General features: G+C 56.1%; 1 protein-coding gene across 5 annotated transcripts; it reads right to left on the reverse strand.

Moving 5' to 3' along the window:
* Positions 1-8,781: 8,781 nt before the first annotated feature.
* Positions 8,782-15,057, reverse strand: ELAC1 (elaC ribonuclease Z 1). 5 transcript variants are annotated; one of them, XM_038124365.1, is made up of 4 exons: positions 15,024-15,057; positions 12,509-12,678; positions 10,767-11,234; positions 8,782-10,072 (listed from the first exon to the last, which is right to left on the reverse strand). In XM_038124365.1, exons 2-4 carry the CDS (start codon positions 12,663-12,665, stop codon positions 9,618-9,620), a joined length of 1,080 nt encoding a protein of 359 aa, XP_037980293.1. In that variant the 5' UTR covers positions 12,666-12,678; positions 15,024-15,057; the 3' UTR covers positions 8,782-9,617. The 5 variants fall into 5 exon arrangements, with proteins under 5 accessions (XP_037980293.1, XP_037980289.1, XP_037980290.1 ...); XM_038124361.1 differs by having other exon boundaries at positions 12,509-12,698; positions 15,024-15,051; XM_038124362.1 differs by having other exon boundaries at positions 12,509-12,701; positions 15,024-15,047.

Genomic DNA, 15,057 nt, shown 5'->3' on the forward strand with positions numbered 1-15,057 from the left:
GAGGGGCGCGGGCGGGCGCGTTGTGTTTGTGGTTGGCGGGCGGCGCTGCAGCGGTAAAGGGGAGCGGGCGGGCGCGGCGCTGGAGCGGAGCCGTGACGGGAACCGGGACATGGGAGAGAACCGGGAACCGGGAACCGCGACATTGGAGAGAACCGGGAACCGGGACATGGGAGAGAACCGGGAACCGGGAACCGCGACATGGGAGAGAACCGGGAACCGGGACATGGGAGAGAACCGGGAACCGGGAACCGCGACATGGGAGAGAACCGGGAACCGCGACATGGGAGAGAACCGGGAACCGGGAACCGCGACATGGGAGAGAACCGGGAACCGGGAACCGCGACATGGGAGAGAACCGGGAACCGGGACATGGGAGAGAACTGGGAACCGGGAACCGGGAATCGCGACATGGGAGAGAACCGGGAACCGGGAACCGCGACATGGGAGAGAACCGGGAACCGGGATCCGTGACATGGGAGAGAACCGGGAACTGGGAACCGGGATCCGTGACATGGGAGACCCCGGGAACCGGGAACCGGGAATCGTGACATGGAAGAGAACCGGGAACCGGGAACTGCGACATGGGAGAGAACCGGGAACCGGGAACCGGAACATGGGAGAGAACCGGGAACTGGGATCCGTGACATGGGAGAGCCCCGGGAACCGGGAATCGTGACATGGGAGAGCCCCGGGAACCGGGAATCGTGACACGGGAGAGCCCCGGGAACTGGGAATCGGGATCCGTGACATGGGAGAGCCCCGGGACCGGGAACCGGGAACTGGGATCTGTGACATGGGAGAGCCCCGGGAACCGGGAACCGTGACATGGGAGACCCCGGGAACCGGGAACCACGACTGGGATCCGTGGCATGGGAGAGCCCTGGGAACCGGGAACCGGGATCCGTGACACAGGAGAGCCCTGGGAACCGGGAATTGTGGCACGGAGAGAACCGGGAACCGGGAATCGTGACATGGGAGAGCCCCGGGAACCGGGATCCGTGACATGGGAGAGCCCCGGGAGCGGGGGCCAGGCCGGGCCATTCCCCCGGGCCCCCGCCCCGAGCTCTGGGGCCGCGCCGGGTGCTCCTTGGGCACCTCCAGGGATGCCCTGGGCAGTTCCAGTTCCTGAGCTCCCTTTCCATGGGGAAATTCCTGCTGTGCCCACCCTGAGCTGCCCTGGCCCAGCCTGAGGCCGTTCCCTCTCCTCCTGTCCCTGTTCCCTGGGAGCAGAGCCCAACCCCCCACCTGTCCCCTCCTGTCAGGAGCTGTGCAGAGCCACAAGGTCCCCCCTGAGCCTCCTTTGCTCCAGCTGAGCCCCTTCCCAGCTCCCTCAGCCCCTCCTGGGGCTCCAGCCCCTTCCCAGCCCTGTTCCCTGCCCTGGACACGCTCCAGCCCCTCAGTGTCCGTTCCCGGGGGCAGTTCCAGAGCAGGACGGGGTGGCAGTGCCAGCACAGGGGGGCACACGGGGCTGCGAGGGTGACCCCGTAAATGTGGCCGTGGCAACAACACCCCAACAGATCCGGGGTGCAAAGCCTCCCAACTCGGAGATCGCTGGGATCGTTTGGGTTGGGAGGAACCTCAAAGCTCATCCTGTTCCAGCCCCTGCCATGGCAGGGACACCTTCCACTGTCCCAGGCTGCTCCAAGCCCTGTCCAGCCTGGCCTGGGACACTGCCAGGGATGCAGGGGCAGCCACAGCTGCTCTGGGCACCCTGGGCCAGGGCCTGCCCACCCTCCCAGCCAGCAATTCCTGCCCAATATCCCATCTGGGCCTGCCCTCTGGCCCTGGGAAGCCATTGCCTGGCTGCTGGCCCTGCATGCCTTGTCCCCAGTGCCTGGGCAGCTCTCCTGGAGCCCCTGCAGGCCCTGGCAGGGGCTCGCAGGTGTCCCTGGAGCCTTCTCTGGTGCAGCTGAACAGCCCCAGCTGTGCCAGGCTGGCTGCAGAGCAGAGGGGCTCAGCCCTGGCAGCATCTCCGTGGCCTCCTCTGCGCTGGCTCCAGCAGCTCCACGTCCTTGTGCTGTTGGAGCAGGGCTGGGGCAGCTCTGCAGGTGGGCTCTCACCTGAGCCCAGGGCCAGAGGGGCACAATCCCCCCTGCCCTGCTGCCCACGCTGGGGCTCAGCCCGGGCAGGGGGTCAGGATGAGTGCTCGGGGGTTTTGGCAGGCGCTGCCGTGCTGTCGCAGCCGCCCCGGTCAGAACCGAGAATATTGGGAATTTAAACGGATTTGTTCAACCTCCCTGCCAAAGCCCTGCTCGCGCTGCTCACTCATTTATGGGCACCTCCGCATCCTCAAGGCCCTGGAAAAGCTGTGTTTGTCATCCCTCCTGGGCGGATTGCAGGATGTGCCGGGCGAATTCCCTGTTTCTGCAAATCCGAGGAGTTCTGGGTGGGAGATGGGAGCTCCAGCCCCCGGGGAGCGTCCCACCCGGCTGGGGCTCGGAGCTGCCACCGCGGGCCGGCCGCACATCCCAGGTGGGGATTAAACGGCCCTAATTAAAGAGTTAACGAGCACAGCCTCTCCCTCCAGCTGCCAATTAATAATAATAATAATAATAATAATAATAATAATAATAATAATAATAATAATAATAACAATAACAATAATAACTATTACTATTACTATTACTACTACTATTACTATTACTATTAATATTTATTACTAATGATTAATTATGTAAAATTAATAAATATTAATAATTAAATATATTAATAAAATGTTAAAATTTTACTTATTAATTAATAATTATAATAATTATTATATAACAATAATACGATAATAATATAACAATAATAATATAATAATATAACAATAATAATAGCAATAATAATATAAATAATATGAATAATATAAATAACATAAATAATAATATCAATAATAATAATATCAATAATAACAGAAAATTAAAAATTAATTAATAATTGATTCAAATTAATATTTTTGCATTAATAATAAAAGATGCACTAGGCTGCCCCCTGTGCCAAGCCACGGGTTTCTGGGAGCCCTGGGCCAGGCCTGCCAGAACACATTTCTGGAACCAAACCACCCCAGGGTAATTAATTAATTAATTAATTAATGCCCCGCTCCTCACAAACAACCATAACTGAGTCAGAGACGGCTCTTCTGAAAGTCTGTTAAAAAAAAAAAAAAAACCACCAAAAACCAAACAAAGATGCAACAGCAATAACAACAAACAAAACCAAAACAGAAAACCAAAACGAACAAAAGAAGCCAAAACCGCTCAGAAACCCCACCAAAAACAAACAAAAAACCACAACAAAAAACCCAAACCGAAACCCAAAACCAACTCAGAAACCCCAAAAACAAACCCAAAAACACAAACAAACAAAAGAAGCCAAAATCCCTCAGAAACCCCACCAAAAACAAACAAAAAACCACATCAAAAACCCAAAAAACCCAAAGAGACAAAAAAACCCCGAAATTCAGAGCACAGAGCACAGCTGCATTCCTGCATTGCAGGGCACAGAGCACAGAGCACAGCTGCATTCCTGCAGTGCAGAGCACAGAGCACAGAGCACAGCTGCATTCCTGCACTGCAGGGCACAGAGCACAGAGCACAGCTGCATTCCTGCACTGCAGGGCACAGAGCACAGCTGCATTCCTGCACTGCAGAGCACAGAGCACAGAGCACAGCTGCATTCCTGCACTGCAGGACACAGAGCACTGAGCACAGCTGCATTCCTGCACTGCAGGGCACAGAGCACAGCTGCATTCCTGCACTGCAGGGCACAGAGCACAGCTGCATTCCTGCACTGCAGGGCACAGAGCACAGCTGCATTCCTGCACTGCAGAGCACAGAGCACAGAGCACAGCTGCATTCCTGCACTGCAGGGCACAGGGCACAGAGCACAGCTGCATTCCTGCACTGCAGGGCACAGGGCACAGAGCACAGCTGCATTCCTGCACTGCAGAGCACAGAGCACAGAGCACAGCTGCATTCCTGCACTGCAGGGCACAGGGCACAGAGCACAGCTGCATTCCTGCACTGCAGGGCACAGAGCACAGCTGCATTCCTGCACTGCAGGGCACAGGGCACAGAGCACAGCTGCATTCCTGCACTGCAGGGCACAGAGCACAGCTGCATTCCAGCGCTGCAGGGACCCCTCTGCGCATTTCCCCGCTCCTGCCACCCTCAGCCAAGGCACGGCGCCTCCCTGCCCTGCCGCGCCCCTCCTGCCCCGGGAGCATCCCCGCTCTCTCAGATCTGCCCGCAGCTCGCGTCCTGCCCCTCCTCTGCCCCGCGGCATGGAACGCTTCTGCTGCAGTGCTGGCCCGTCTTTCCGCTGCTAACAGCCGGTGGAAAAAGGAACTTAACCTAGAGGAACCCTTCCAGGAAGGCAGAAGGGTGTTTAAAATGAGTTACGCGGGGCTTAAAATTGATTTGGGGAACTTTCACTTTACATTCCCAGTCCAAACTCCCTCGTGGCCCAGAGCAGAGTCCTTGCCTGCTCGGAGGAAACCCTCGGCACAGTTGCTGGAGCAAAGGAATTCTGCTCTCTGGCACCCAGGGGATGACGAGTGGGAAGATAAACTCACTGAGAACATGGGCAGGTTATGGCCCAAGCCCTTCCCCACCGGCACGTGCGTTCCGTTGATTTAATTCAGGGTTCATCAGCAGTCAGGATTGCCGGGTAATTTGTGCCCAGACTTTGGGGAGAGTGCAGCACGGCAAGGACACACGGGTGTGCTGCAAAAGAGGCAGCTGTAGCTCGCTCTCAAAGGCTGAAATGGAGAGAGGAGAAGCTCCAACAACCCCAGCACTGAGCGTGCTCTGATTCACCGACTGCCCAAGAGCAACCGCTGCTCAAATCCACAGCAAATGGCCCGGCCTTGGGGGCAGACCGGGCTGTGGGGGGATAGAATGTGAGAAAATATAGTGCAGAAGGCAATCTCACCCCTGAGGAGTCGCAGCCGTACCAATTACCAAAGATTAGGAACAGGCCTGGCTTTAACAGGCCACAGCTGAACCCAATGAGAAGAAAAGTGCTGAAAGTGGGTTGGCTGGGCAAGAGGGGAACTGGGAGCAGGAGCAGGAGCTGGAGCTGGACCTGGACCTGGACCTGGAGTTTGAGTTTGATAGCTGTGCAGTGAAGGAGTCAGGGCTGTGAGGAACTGCCCTTTAGAAATCCCCAGGAAGGCGTGGGACTCTCGCAGTAGGACGACAACGCCAAGCAGCCTTCAGCTTTTCTTCCCGGGTCAGGGGAAAGGAACGCTGCCTCCCTGGCCTCTCCTGACAGAATAAATGGCGCTGGAATGGCAGCAATATTCCAGCTGTCCAGACCCATCCTGCGGAGAGGCGCTGCCCTGCGCCCAAACGAGCCCTTCCGAGGCAGGACTCGGAGCCCAGAGCACAGGCCGGGAGCCGTGCCCTGCTCTGCCTGTCCCAGCTGTGGGTGCGTGTCACAACGGGGCTTTGGGCTCTTCTGTCAGCGGGTCAGCACAACAAAGCCGTCCTGCCGCTGCGCGAAACGCGGCGCAGCGGGAGCGTGCTCCGCTCCCGACGCCCAAAACTGCGTCTGGTGCCACGGGCTCTGCTCGGGCCACTGCTTTTGTCAAAAATAGCACGGTCTGTGGGGAGGCAGAACATGTTTTTACAGGGCATGTCTGAGAGAAAAGCAGAGATCAGCGAGTTTCAGGCTCCTCGCGCTGCCGCTCCTCCCAGCAGCGCTGTCCCAGGAAACCAGAGCATCCCTCGGCATCTGGGGCACATTTGGAGCCAAAGCGTGGACGTTGGTGCCATCCAGTTCTGGTTCACAGGCTGTGTGCAGGACGGGGACAGCCCGTGGATCTCGTCTTGCTCCACGCAGCCAGGATTCCAGGGAATCCAGGCAGAGATCCCGGGGATCCTCACCCCTGCTCCTCCTCCCTTGGGCTTTGCCGCGTTCCGGCCCCAGCAGGAGCAGCGCGGGCGCTGGCACTGCTCCCACACCCGGCTTGGGGGGCTCCCAGCTGCCAGGGGGGACTCAGGCCAGGCTTCCCAGGAGCACCGCTTCTGCTTCCTGGTGGAGTCTGGAATGCGAGAAACTTTTAGGGCTCGGGGTTTGTTAAAGTTTAGGATTTTTAGAATAAAGTTTAGAAATTGTTAGAATTTTTGGGTAAGTTAATGTTTAGAATCAGACACGGGATTTGATTTGAGATTCTGGAAAAGGTTTCTAAAGGTAAGCGTTGGAAGCGAGAATGTGGATTTGTAGTTTGAAGCAGGCAGACATTAAGCTAAGTAAAGGAAAGTTTGGAGTTTTAAATCTTAAGATATAGGAAAAATAAAAGTAGTTATGAAATTTAAAATACAGTGCTGTAAGTTTGTGTGTTGTAATATAATTAACTAAAAAAACTTACACTGCAGCGTGAATCTGTAAGATAAAATACTTAAAGATTAAGTTCTTGTTGACAGTGTTTTATTAGTTAATAAGTCTTGAAAAGTTTTTTTATCTAGAAGTTTTGTGACCTTCTGAGCTGTTCTATCAAGACGTGAGCTGAGCTCACCTTCCTTACTTATGTAAAATATAATAAAAAAATAAATCACATCATCAAACCCAATTCAAAAATCTCACCTCGATTCAAAATCCCTCGCAGCCTTTGGATCAGCAAACCCAGCTAAAATTTGGGAAACCCCAGCTTCTAGTCTGAGGTGGGGAGGACAGGAGATAAGAGCAGGGTGTGTGTGTCCCTAAAGGGAAGGAAAGAAGCCCCTGCAGAAACAGGCTGAGCACGTGCAGGGGAAGCTCCGCCTCAGGGGCCTTTCTGCGGACACAAATGTGCCTCTTTCAGGATAATTTACCCCTTAAAATGCACCTGGAGGGACAGTTTAATAAAGAGTACTCGCCACCTGCCCAGAGACTCCCAGAGCATGCTCGCCAAGAGTTACTGGCTGTGGAAACGCAGTGCTGATGCTGCAGAGCTTCGAATGGATCGAATCCTTAATCCGCTTCTGACCCGGAGCCTAAACTCCGTTTATTGAGGAGAAAACTGGGTGCCAAAGGCCCTGCTGCCACTTCCAGCGCTGGGCCACCCCCCTGCTCCCTGTGCCCCCGCGCAGCTCAGCCGGCTGCTCCACCGTTCCCACCGCCCCGCAGAGCGCGGCATCGGCCCTCAGCTTTCCCCGTGGCCACAGATCCCGGGAATCCACTGCTTCATTGGGATCCCTGTGGCCACAGATCCCGAGATTCCACTGTGTAACTGGGATCCCTGTGGCCACAGATCCCGAGATTCCACTGCTTCATTGGGATCCCTGTGGCCACAGATCCTGAGATTCCACTGTTTAACTGGGATCCCTGTGGCCACAGATCCCGAGATTCCACTGCTTCACTGGGATCCCTGTGGCCACAGATCCTGAGATTCCACTGTTTAACTGGGATCTCTGTGGCCACAGATCCTGAGATTCCACTGCTTCATTGGGATCCCTGTGGCCACAGATCCCGAGATTCCACTGCTTCATTGGGATCCCTGTGGCCACAGATCCCGAGATTCCACTGCTTCATTGGGATCCCTGTGGCCACAGATCCCGAGCTTTCACTGTTTAACTGGGATCTCTGTGGCCACAGATCCCAAGCTTCCACTGCTTCATTGGGATCCCTGTGGCCACAGATCCCGAGCTTCCACTGCTTCATTGGGATCCCTGTGGCCACAGATCCCGAGCTTCCACTGCTTCATTGGGATCCCCGTGGCCACAGATCCTGAGATTCCACTGCTTCACTGGGATCCCTGGGGTCACAGATCCCGGGAATCCACTGCTTCATTGGGATCCCCGTGGCCACAGATCCCGAGATTCCACTGCTTCACTGGGATCCCTGGGGTCACAAATCCCGAGCTCCCACTGTGTAACTGGGATCCCTGTGGCCACAGATCCCGAGATTCCACTGCTTCACTGGGATCCCTGTGGCCACAGATCCCGAGCTTCCACTGCTTCATTGGGATCCCTGTGGCCACAGATCCCGAGCTTTCACTGTTTAACTGGGATCTCTGTGGCCACAGATCCCTAGCTTCCACTGCTTCATTGGGATCCCTGTGGCCACAGATCCCGAGCTTCCACTGCTTCATTGGGATGCCTGTGGCCACAGATCCCGAGATTCCACTGCTTCATTGGGATCCCTGTGGCCACAGATCCCGAGATTCCACTGCTTCATTGGGATCCCTGTGGCCACAGATCCCGAGCTTCCACTGCTTCATTGGGATCCCTGTGGCCACAGATCCCGAGCTTCCACTGCTTCATTGGGATCCCTGTGGCCACAGATCCCGAGCAGCTCCCACTGCTTCATTGGGATTCCTGTGGCCATAAATCCCGAGCAGCTTCCACTGCTTCACTGGGATCCCTGTGGCCACAGATCCCGAGCTCCCACTGCTTCACTGGGATCCCTGGGGTCACAAATCCCGGGCTTCCACTGCTTCATTGGGATCCCTGTGGCCACAAATCCCGAGATTCCACTGCTTCACTGGGATCCCTGTGGCCACAGATCCCGAGATTCCACTGCTTCATTGGGATCCCTGTGGCCACAGATCCCGAGCTTCCACTGTTTAACTGGGATCTCTGTGGCCACAGATCCCAAGCTTCCACTGTTTAACTGGGATCCCTGTGGCCACAAATCCTGCACTTCCACTGTTTAACTGGGATCTCTGTGGTGACAAAGTCCTCGTTTTTCACTGTCTAACTGGGATCTTGTTACCAAGTGCTTGTTTTTCACTGTTTCACTGGGATCTTGTTACGAAGTCCTGAGTTTTCACTGATTCATTGGGATCTATATGGTCACAAAATCCTTGTTTTCCACTGCTTCACTGGGATCCCTGTGGCCACAGATCCCGAGATTCCACTGCTTCACTGGGATCCCTGTGGCCACAGATCCCGAGATTCCACTGCTTCATTGGGATCCCTGTGGCCACAGATCCCGAGCTTCCACTGCTTCTTTGGGATCCCTGTGGCCACAAATTCCGGGCTTCCACTGCTTCATTGGGATCCCTGTGGCCACAGATCCCGAGATTCCACTGCTTCATTGGGATCCCTGTGGCCACAGATCCCAAGCTTCCACTGTTTAACTGGGATCCCTGTGGCCACAAATCCTGCGCTTCCACTGTTTAACTGGGATCTCTGTGGTGACAAAGTCCTCGTTTTTCACTGTCTAACTGGGATCTTGTTACCAAGTGCTTGTTTTTCACTGTTTCACTGGGATCTTGTTACGAAGTCCTGAGTTTTCACTGATTCATTGGGATCTATATGGTCACAAAATCCTTGTTTTCCACTGTTTCACTGGGATCTGTATGGTCACAAAGTCCTCATTTTTCACTGTTTTATTGGGATCTCTGTGGTCACAAAGTCCTTGTTTTTCACTGTTTCATTGGGATCTCATAATGAAGTCCTTGTTTTTCACTGTGTCACTGGGATCTTGTTATGAAGTCCTTGTTTTTCACTGTTTCATTGGGATCTCTATGGACACAAATCCTGAGTTTTCACTGTTTCACTGGGATCTCATTATGAAGTCCTTGTTTTTCACTGCGTCACTGGGATCTCTGTGGTCACAAAGTCCTCGTTTTTCACGGGGATCTCACGATGAAGCCCTCGGTTCTCACCGCTCCGCTGGGGCCTCTGCGGTCACCACGCCCTCGCTTTTCACTTTTTCACTGGGATCTCGATGGTCATGAAGTCCTCGGCCAGCGTCACCTCCTGGCCGCCCATCACGGCCTCTGCCTGCCTCTGGAGGCTGCCGAGCTCGTCGCGGCCGTGGCCGTCGGGCCGGTACCGCTGGCTGAAGTGGGTCAGCACCAGCCTGGCGGCGCCGCAGCGCAGGGCGAAGCGCGCGGCCGCGCCGGGGGTGCTGTGCCCGCGCTGCAGCGCCGTGTCCCGCTGCTCGTCCCCCAGCGTGGCCTCGTGCACCAGCAGGTCTGCGCCCCGGCACAGCCGCTCGGCCGCCGGCCCCACGGGCCCCGAGCAGTCGCCCAGGATGCAGAGCTTCCTGCCGGGAACGGGCGCTCCCAGCACGTCCCCGGGACGCACCGTCACGCCGCTCTCCAGGACGACGGCGCTGCCGCTCTTCAGCTTCCCGTACAAGGGGCCTGGAGGGACTCCTGCCAGGGAAAGGCAAAACAGCCCGTCAGTGCTGCACCGACCACGCTGGGATAGCCGCGCCAGCTTTAGAAAACAGCACTCGAGGTGTGCTAGACAAAGAGCTGACTCACGGGAAAAAACGCACAAGCTCAGCATGAACATCGATTGGTATTTCACATTTGTTGTATAAATGAAGAGCTTGTAACCTTAGCAGGAAGTGTGTCTGAAGGAAAAAATGGAATCCCAGAATGGCTTGGGTTGGAAGGCACCTCAAAGTATGGGCGGGGACACCTTCCACTGTCCCAGGGGGCTCCAGCCTGGGCTTGGACACTTCCAGGGATGAGGCAGCCACAGGGAAACTGCTCAGGGAAGCTGTATCAAAAAAACCCAACTATATTGCTCGTATTAAAGTCAAGAAAATCATGCAAGTACACTGGCCATATGTTTTCCTGAAAGCCGAGCTGTTTAAACTCTGGCACCTGAACTCGTCAGCTGTTGCCAGCGTGAAAGTGGCCCGTGCCATTCCCTGGCACCAGTGTCACACACGGGATCACAGTGCTGCCTGGAGGTCAGGTGCCAAAACGCCTTCGATAAAAAAGGGAAAACCGAGTTAAAACAGGCTACGGAGAGATACAGCAGCTCAGGTTTGCTAGAGCGCGTGGGAAGGTGGTGATAAAAGAAGCAAAAAGAGGAAAAATAAGTCAAAGTAGGTACCGAGCTCCTCCAGTCTCCGCACATCGAGCTTCCCGGGCCGGGGCTTCTCTTCCAGCACGAAGCCGAAGGAGGGCACGCGGTGGAAGAGGCGGAACGCCCTCACAGCCAGCTGCTCGTCCTCCAGCAGCAAGTAGGAGTCTTCTCCCGGATCCAGGTGCAGAACTCTCCCTGGAGGTGCCTGGGCGAGCGCCTCGCCTCGGTCCAAGCCAGAGAAGTCCCTGAATTCTTCTGCGGGGCACTGGTCCCGCGTGGGGACCAGCTCGTGGACGGCGCAGGGGAAGAGGAGCTGGGAGTGGGACAGCTCCAGGCTCCTCCAGAGGAAGCTCCGCAGACCCAGGGGCCCGTAAATATCAACGGGTGCTCTGCTGCCATCAGGGCTGCTCTGCAGGCTGAGCGTGCACAGCAGCCCAGGAAGTCCAAACATGTGGTCGCCGTGCAGGTGAGTGATGAAAATCTTGGTAATTCTGGCTGTGGAATAGAACAAAAAAAGACAAAGTCAGGAAAAGTCAGGAAAATGAACAATGTAACGACTCAGAAATGATCGCTGCTTGGCAAGGTGTTTGAAACAAGCGAGGAGGGAAAGTAAAACCAGTGCTTAGCAAACAAATCCCAAACCAAAAGGTATTTCTTGTCCCGTCGCTTCCATGCAAGGAAGATTTTGGCCTGATATGGCCAAGGAAAGGCTGCAGAGATGCAAGGTTCAGCTCCTCCTGAGCCAAGCATTCTACAAGCATGGAACGGGCCAGGCTGGTGACATCTGCCACGTGAAAAGGAAAGAAGTGCTGGGGAGCACGTGAGCTTCAATCTCACAGGAAAACTGCAGACTAACGAGGAGCACAATGAGGGATTCGTGCTGCTCCTCCTTTTGACTCTAGCCCATGAAACGAACAAAATCAAGAATAACCAAGACCAAAGCAGCCTGCAGCTTGGATTTCAGAGCTTCTTAAGAGGCAACGGCCCCACCGTTGCTGACTGGTTTGTTTAAAACAAGAGAAAACATTGCTCAGTAAATGTCTGGGCTTGCTTCGGTGCCTGGGCTGTCCCGCCCCAGCTGGGTCAGACGAGCCCAGAACTCTCTGGCTGCAGACCTGTGTCCCTTCACCAGGCTGCCTCTGCCTCCTCTGCTGAGCTCCCACTCCCACACTGCCAGGCATTTCCTCTGGCACCTGCTGGGACTGAGCCACAGGAGTGACAGAATCGCCTTCTTTCGTCTTAAGATGGATTCAGTAAACAATTTCACAGAAACTACTCCATCTACCTGCCATTAAATTCCCTGATAGGTTTTGGAAGAGCAGGGAGCTGGTATTTCTGTTTGTGGCTGACAATTCATCTTCATTCTCTGGGGGAGAAACGTCAGCTCCAGCCACTGAGGACTGTGGAAGCACAGTGACTGCGACAGCGAGGTGAGCTTTATTTCTGATTTATCCACCAAAAGGTGAAAGTTACCCCCGATACACACAGCCCTGCTTGGAAAGAGACATTTACCCGCAGGCAGCCTCACCGCAGGTTTGTCTAGAGCTGCCTCCAGACGAACAACAAACAAACCGTTCCTGTTTGAAGCTGCTCTGCGGCATCGCCGAGCCCGATGAATTAATCCAGGTTGCCCGTGGGAGGCAGAGGGGCGGCCGGGGATGACTGCGGAGCAGGTTGGGCAGCCCCGCCCGAGGCAGCCCCGCCGGGCTCGCTGCCCTGCGCGCCGGCAGCTCCCGAAGCTGTCCCTGCCCTCCCCCGGCGGCACAAACCTGCTCGCAGGTGGCTCCTCATGAGCTGCGTCTGCGTGCCCTCGCCGCAGTCGAAGAGCCAGCACTGCCCTTCCCGGCGCAGCACCAGCGCCGAGGCGCCGCGGGACGGCGACGGGAACGCCGAGCCCGTGCCCAGGAAGGTGATCTCCAGAGACATCCCGGCGCGGCACCTGGAGCACAGAGCAGGAGCCTGCTGGAACACAGAGGGCACCTGGAGCACAGAGCAGGAGCCTGCTGGAACACAGAGGGCACCTGGAGCACAGAGCAGGAGCCTGCTGGAACACAGAGGGCACCTGGAGCACAGAGCAGGAGCCTGCTGGAACACAGAGCAGGTGTGTGCTGGAACACAGAGGGCACCTGGAGCACAGAGCAGGAGCCTGCTGGAACACAGAGCAGGTGTGTGCTGGAACACAGAGCACGTGTGTGCTGGAACACAGAGCAGGTGTGTGCTGGAACACAGAGCACAGAGCAGGAGCCTGCTGGAACACAGAGCAGGTGTGTGCTGGAACACAGAGGGCACCTGGAGCACAGAGCACGGGACAGTGTCTGCTGGAACACAGAGGGCACCTGGAACACAGAGCAGGGGCCTGCTGGAACACAGAGCACAGGACAGTGTCTGCTGGAACACAGAATACAGAGCAGGAGCCTGCTGGAACACAGAGCAGGTGTCTGCTGGAACACAGAGGGCACCTGGAACACAGAGCAGAGGCCTGCTGGAACACAGAACACAGGACAGGTGTGTGCTGGAACACAGAGGGCACCTGGAGCACAGAGCAGGTGTGTGCTGGAACACAGAACAGGTGTCTGCTGGAACACAGAGCACAGGACAGGTGTGTGCTGGAACACAGAGCACGGGACAGTGCCTGCTGGAACACAGAGCACAGGACAGGTGTGTGCTGGAACACAGAACATGGGACAGTGTGTGCTGGAACACAGACTAGGTGCCTGCTGGAACACAGAGCACAGGTGCCAGGCGTTGGGACACGGACAGCTCCCAGGGAACAGCTAGAGCTGGGCCAGAGAGGGTCTGCCTGGATTTTGGGAAAGGTTCTTGCCCAGAGGGTGCTGGCACTGCCCAGGCTCCCCAGGGAATGGGCACGGCCCCGAGGCTGCCAGAGCTCCAGGAGCCCTTGGACAGCGCTGCCAGGGATGCCCAGGGTGGGATTGTTGGGGGTCTGTGCAGGGCAGGAGCTGGGCTGGGTGATCCTGGGGGTCCCTTCCAGCTCAGGGTATTCTGAGATTCGATGTATTTGTGCAGGGAAACCAACAAACATTTCTGTTTGAAGTGAAGGCATCCTCCACAGGATTTAACTTTCCCTTACAACATAAAAGTAAAACCTGCCTAGAGCAGGATATGACTTTCAGACAACACATTATTTACGTGCAGAGATTTCCTTCTTATGCTGCTGGAAGATTGCAAACACACAGCCCAAGCACAAGAGCTGCGTGGATTACCAGGGAAAACAGCCCTATCCAGTTGGAACAGCCCTAAGCTCTAACCCCACCATTATTTATTTCCTCTGAGCTCTGTTTAAATGTTTTTTTCCTGCGTGAGCCTTCCCTCCAGAAGCTTTTCAGGATGAGTTTCACTGAACGGTCCCTGCTGACATTTAAACACCATTCCCGGATTTCAGGAGCGGGCAGCCCGGAGGTGCAGAGGGGGAAGGCTCACCTCTCCCAGGGGACACCTGCTTCACCCCAATCTCTGTGCCAATCTCTCTGGCAGGGAGTGGCACTGTATGGCCTTTGAGGTCCCTCTAACCCAAAGCATTCCAGGATTCTGGAATTCCAAAAGCAAGCACTCTCCTCCCAGGTGGCTTGCAGGGTCCTCCCAAACACACCAAGGTGCAACCTGACCGTGGGGGCTCAGGGGGAGCCATGCTTCATGTCCATCTCAAACCAAATGCAGAAATAAACACTTTGCAAATGCAAATATTTGCATTTTCCTTTTCCTCTGTGTAAAATCATGGAACCATGTAAGAATTGAGTGGTTTGGGTCGGAAGGAACCTTGAAAATACTTGTAGTCCAAGCCCCTGCCACGGGCAGGGACACCTTCCACTGTCCCAGGCTGCTCCAAGCCCTGTCCAGCCTGGCCTGGGACACTGCCAGGGATGCAGGGACAGCCCCAGCTGCTCTGGGCACCCTGGGCCAGGGCCTGCCCACCCTCCCAGCCAGCAATTCCTGCCCAATATCCCATCTGGGCCTGCCCTCTGGCCCTGGGAAGCCATTGCCTGGCTGCTGGCCCTGCATGCCTTGTCCCCAGTGCCTGGGCAGCTCTCCTGGAGCCCCTCAGGCCCTGGCAGGCTCCGGGCTCTCGCTGCCGGCCCGGCCGCTCTCCCCTCAGCCACCCCCGGCTCCTCCCGCGCTTCCGCCCGGGCTCGGGGCGAGGGGACCGCACCGCGGGGCCTGCGAGGACATCGGGAGGGGCTGTGGGGACCCGGCCCCGCTCCCGACCCGCCCCGGTCCCGGTTCCAGCCCGGTCCCGCTCCCAGCCCGGCGCGGTGCCGGCCTTACCTCGCGGGCGGCGTCAGGCGGGGCGGGCCGTGAG

The sequence above is a fragment of the Motacilla alba genome, chromosome Z (genome assembly GCF_015832195.1).
Source record: "Motacilla alba alba isolate MOTALB_02 chromosome Z, Motacilla_alba_V1.0_pri, whole genome shotgun sequence".
Classification (NCBI taxonomy): Eukaryota; Metazoa; Chordata; class Aves; order Passeriformes; family Motacillidae; genus Motacilla; species Motacilla alba.

Coding starts and splice junctions, on each gene's coding strand:
- ELAC1 (XM_038124365.1), bottom strand. CDS start 12,665: ATGTCTCTGGAGATCACCTTCCTGGGCACGGGCTCGGCGTTCCCGTCG. Junction 11,235..12,508: donor GAGGAGCCACCTGCGAGCAG/GTTTGTGCCGCC, acceptor TCTATTCCACAG/CCAGAATTACCAAGATTTTC. Junction 10,073..10,766: donor GCGGAGACTGGAGGAGCTCG/GTACCTACTTTG, acceptor TTTCCCTGGCAG/GAGTCCCTCCAGGCCCCTTG.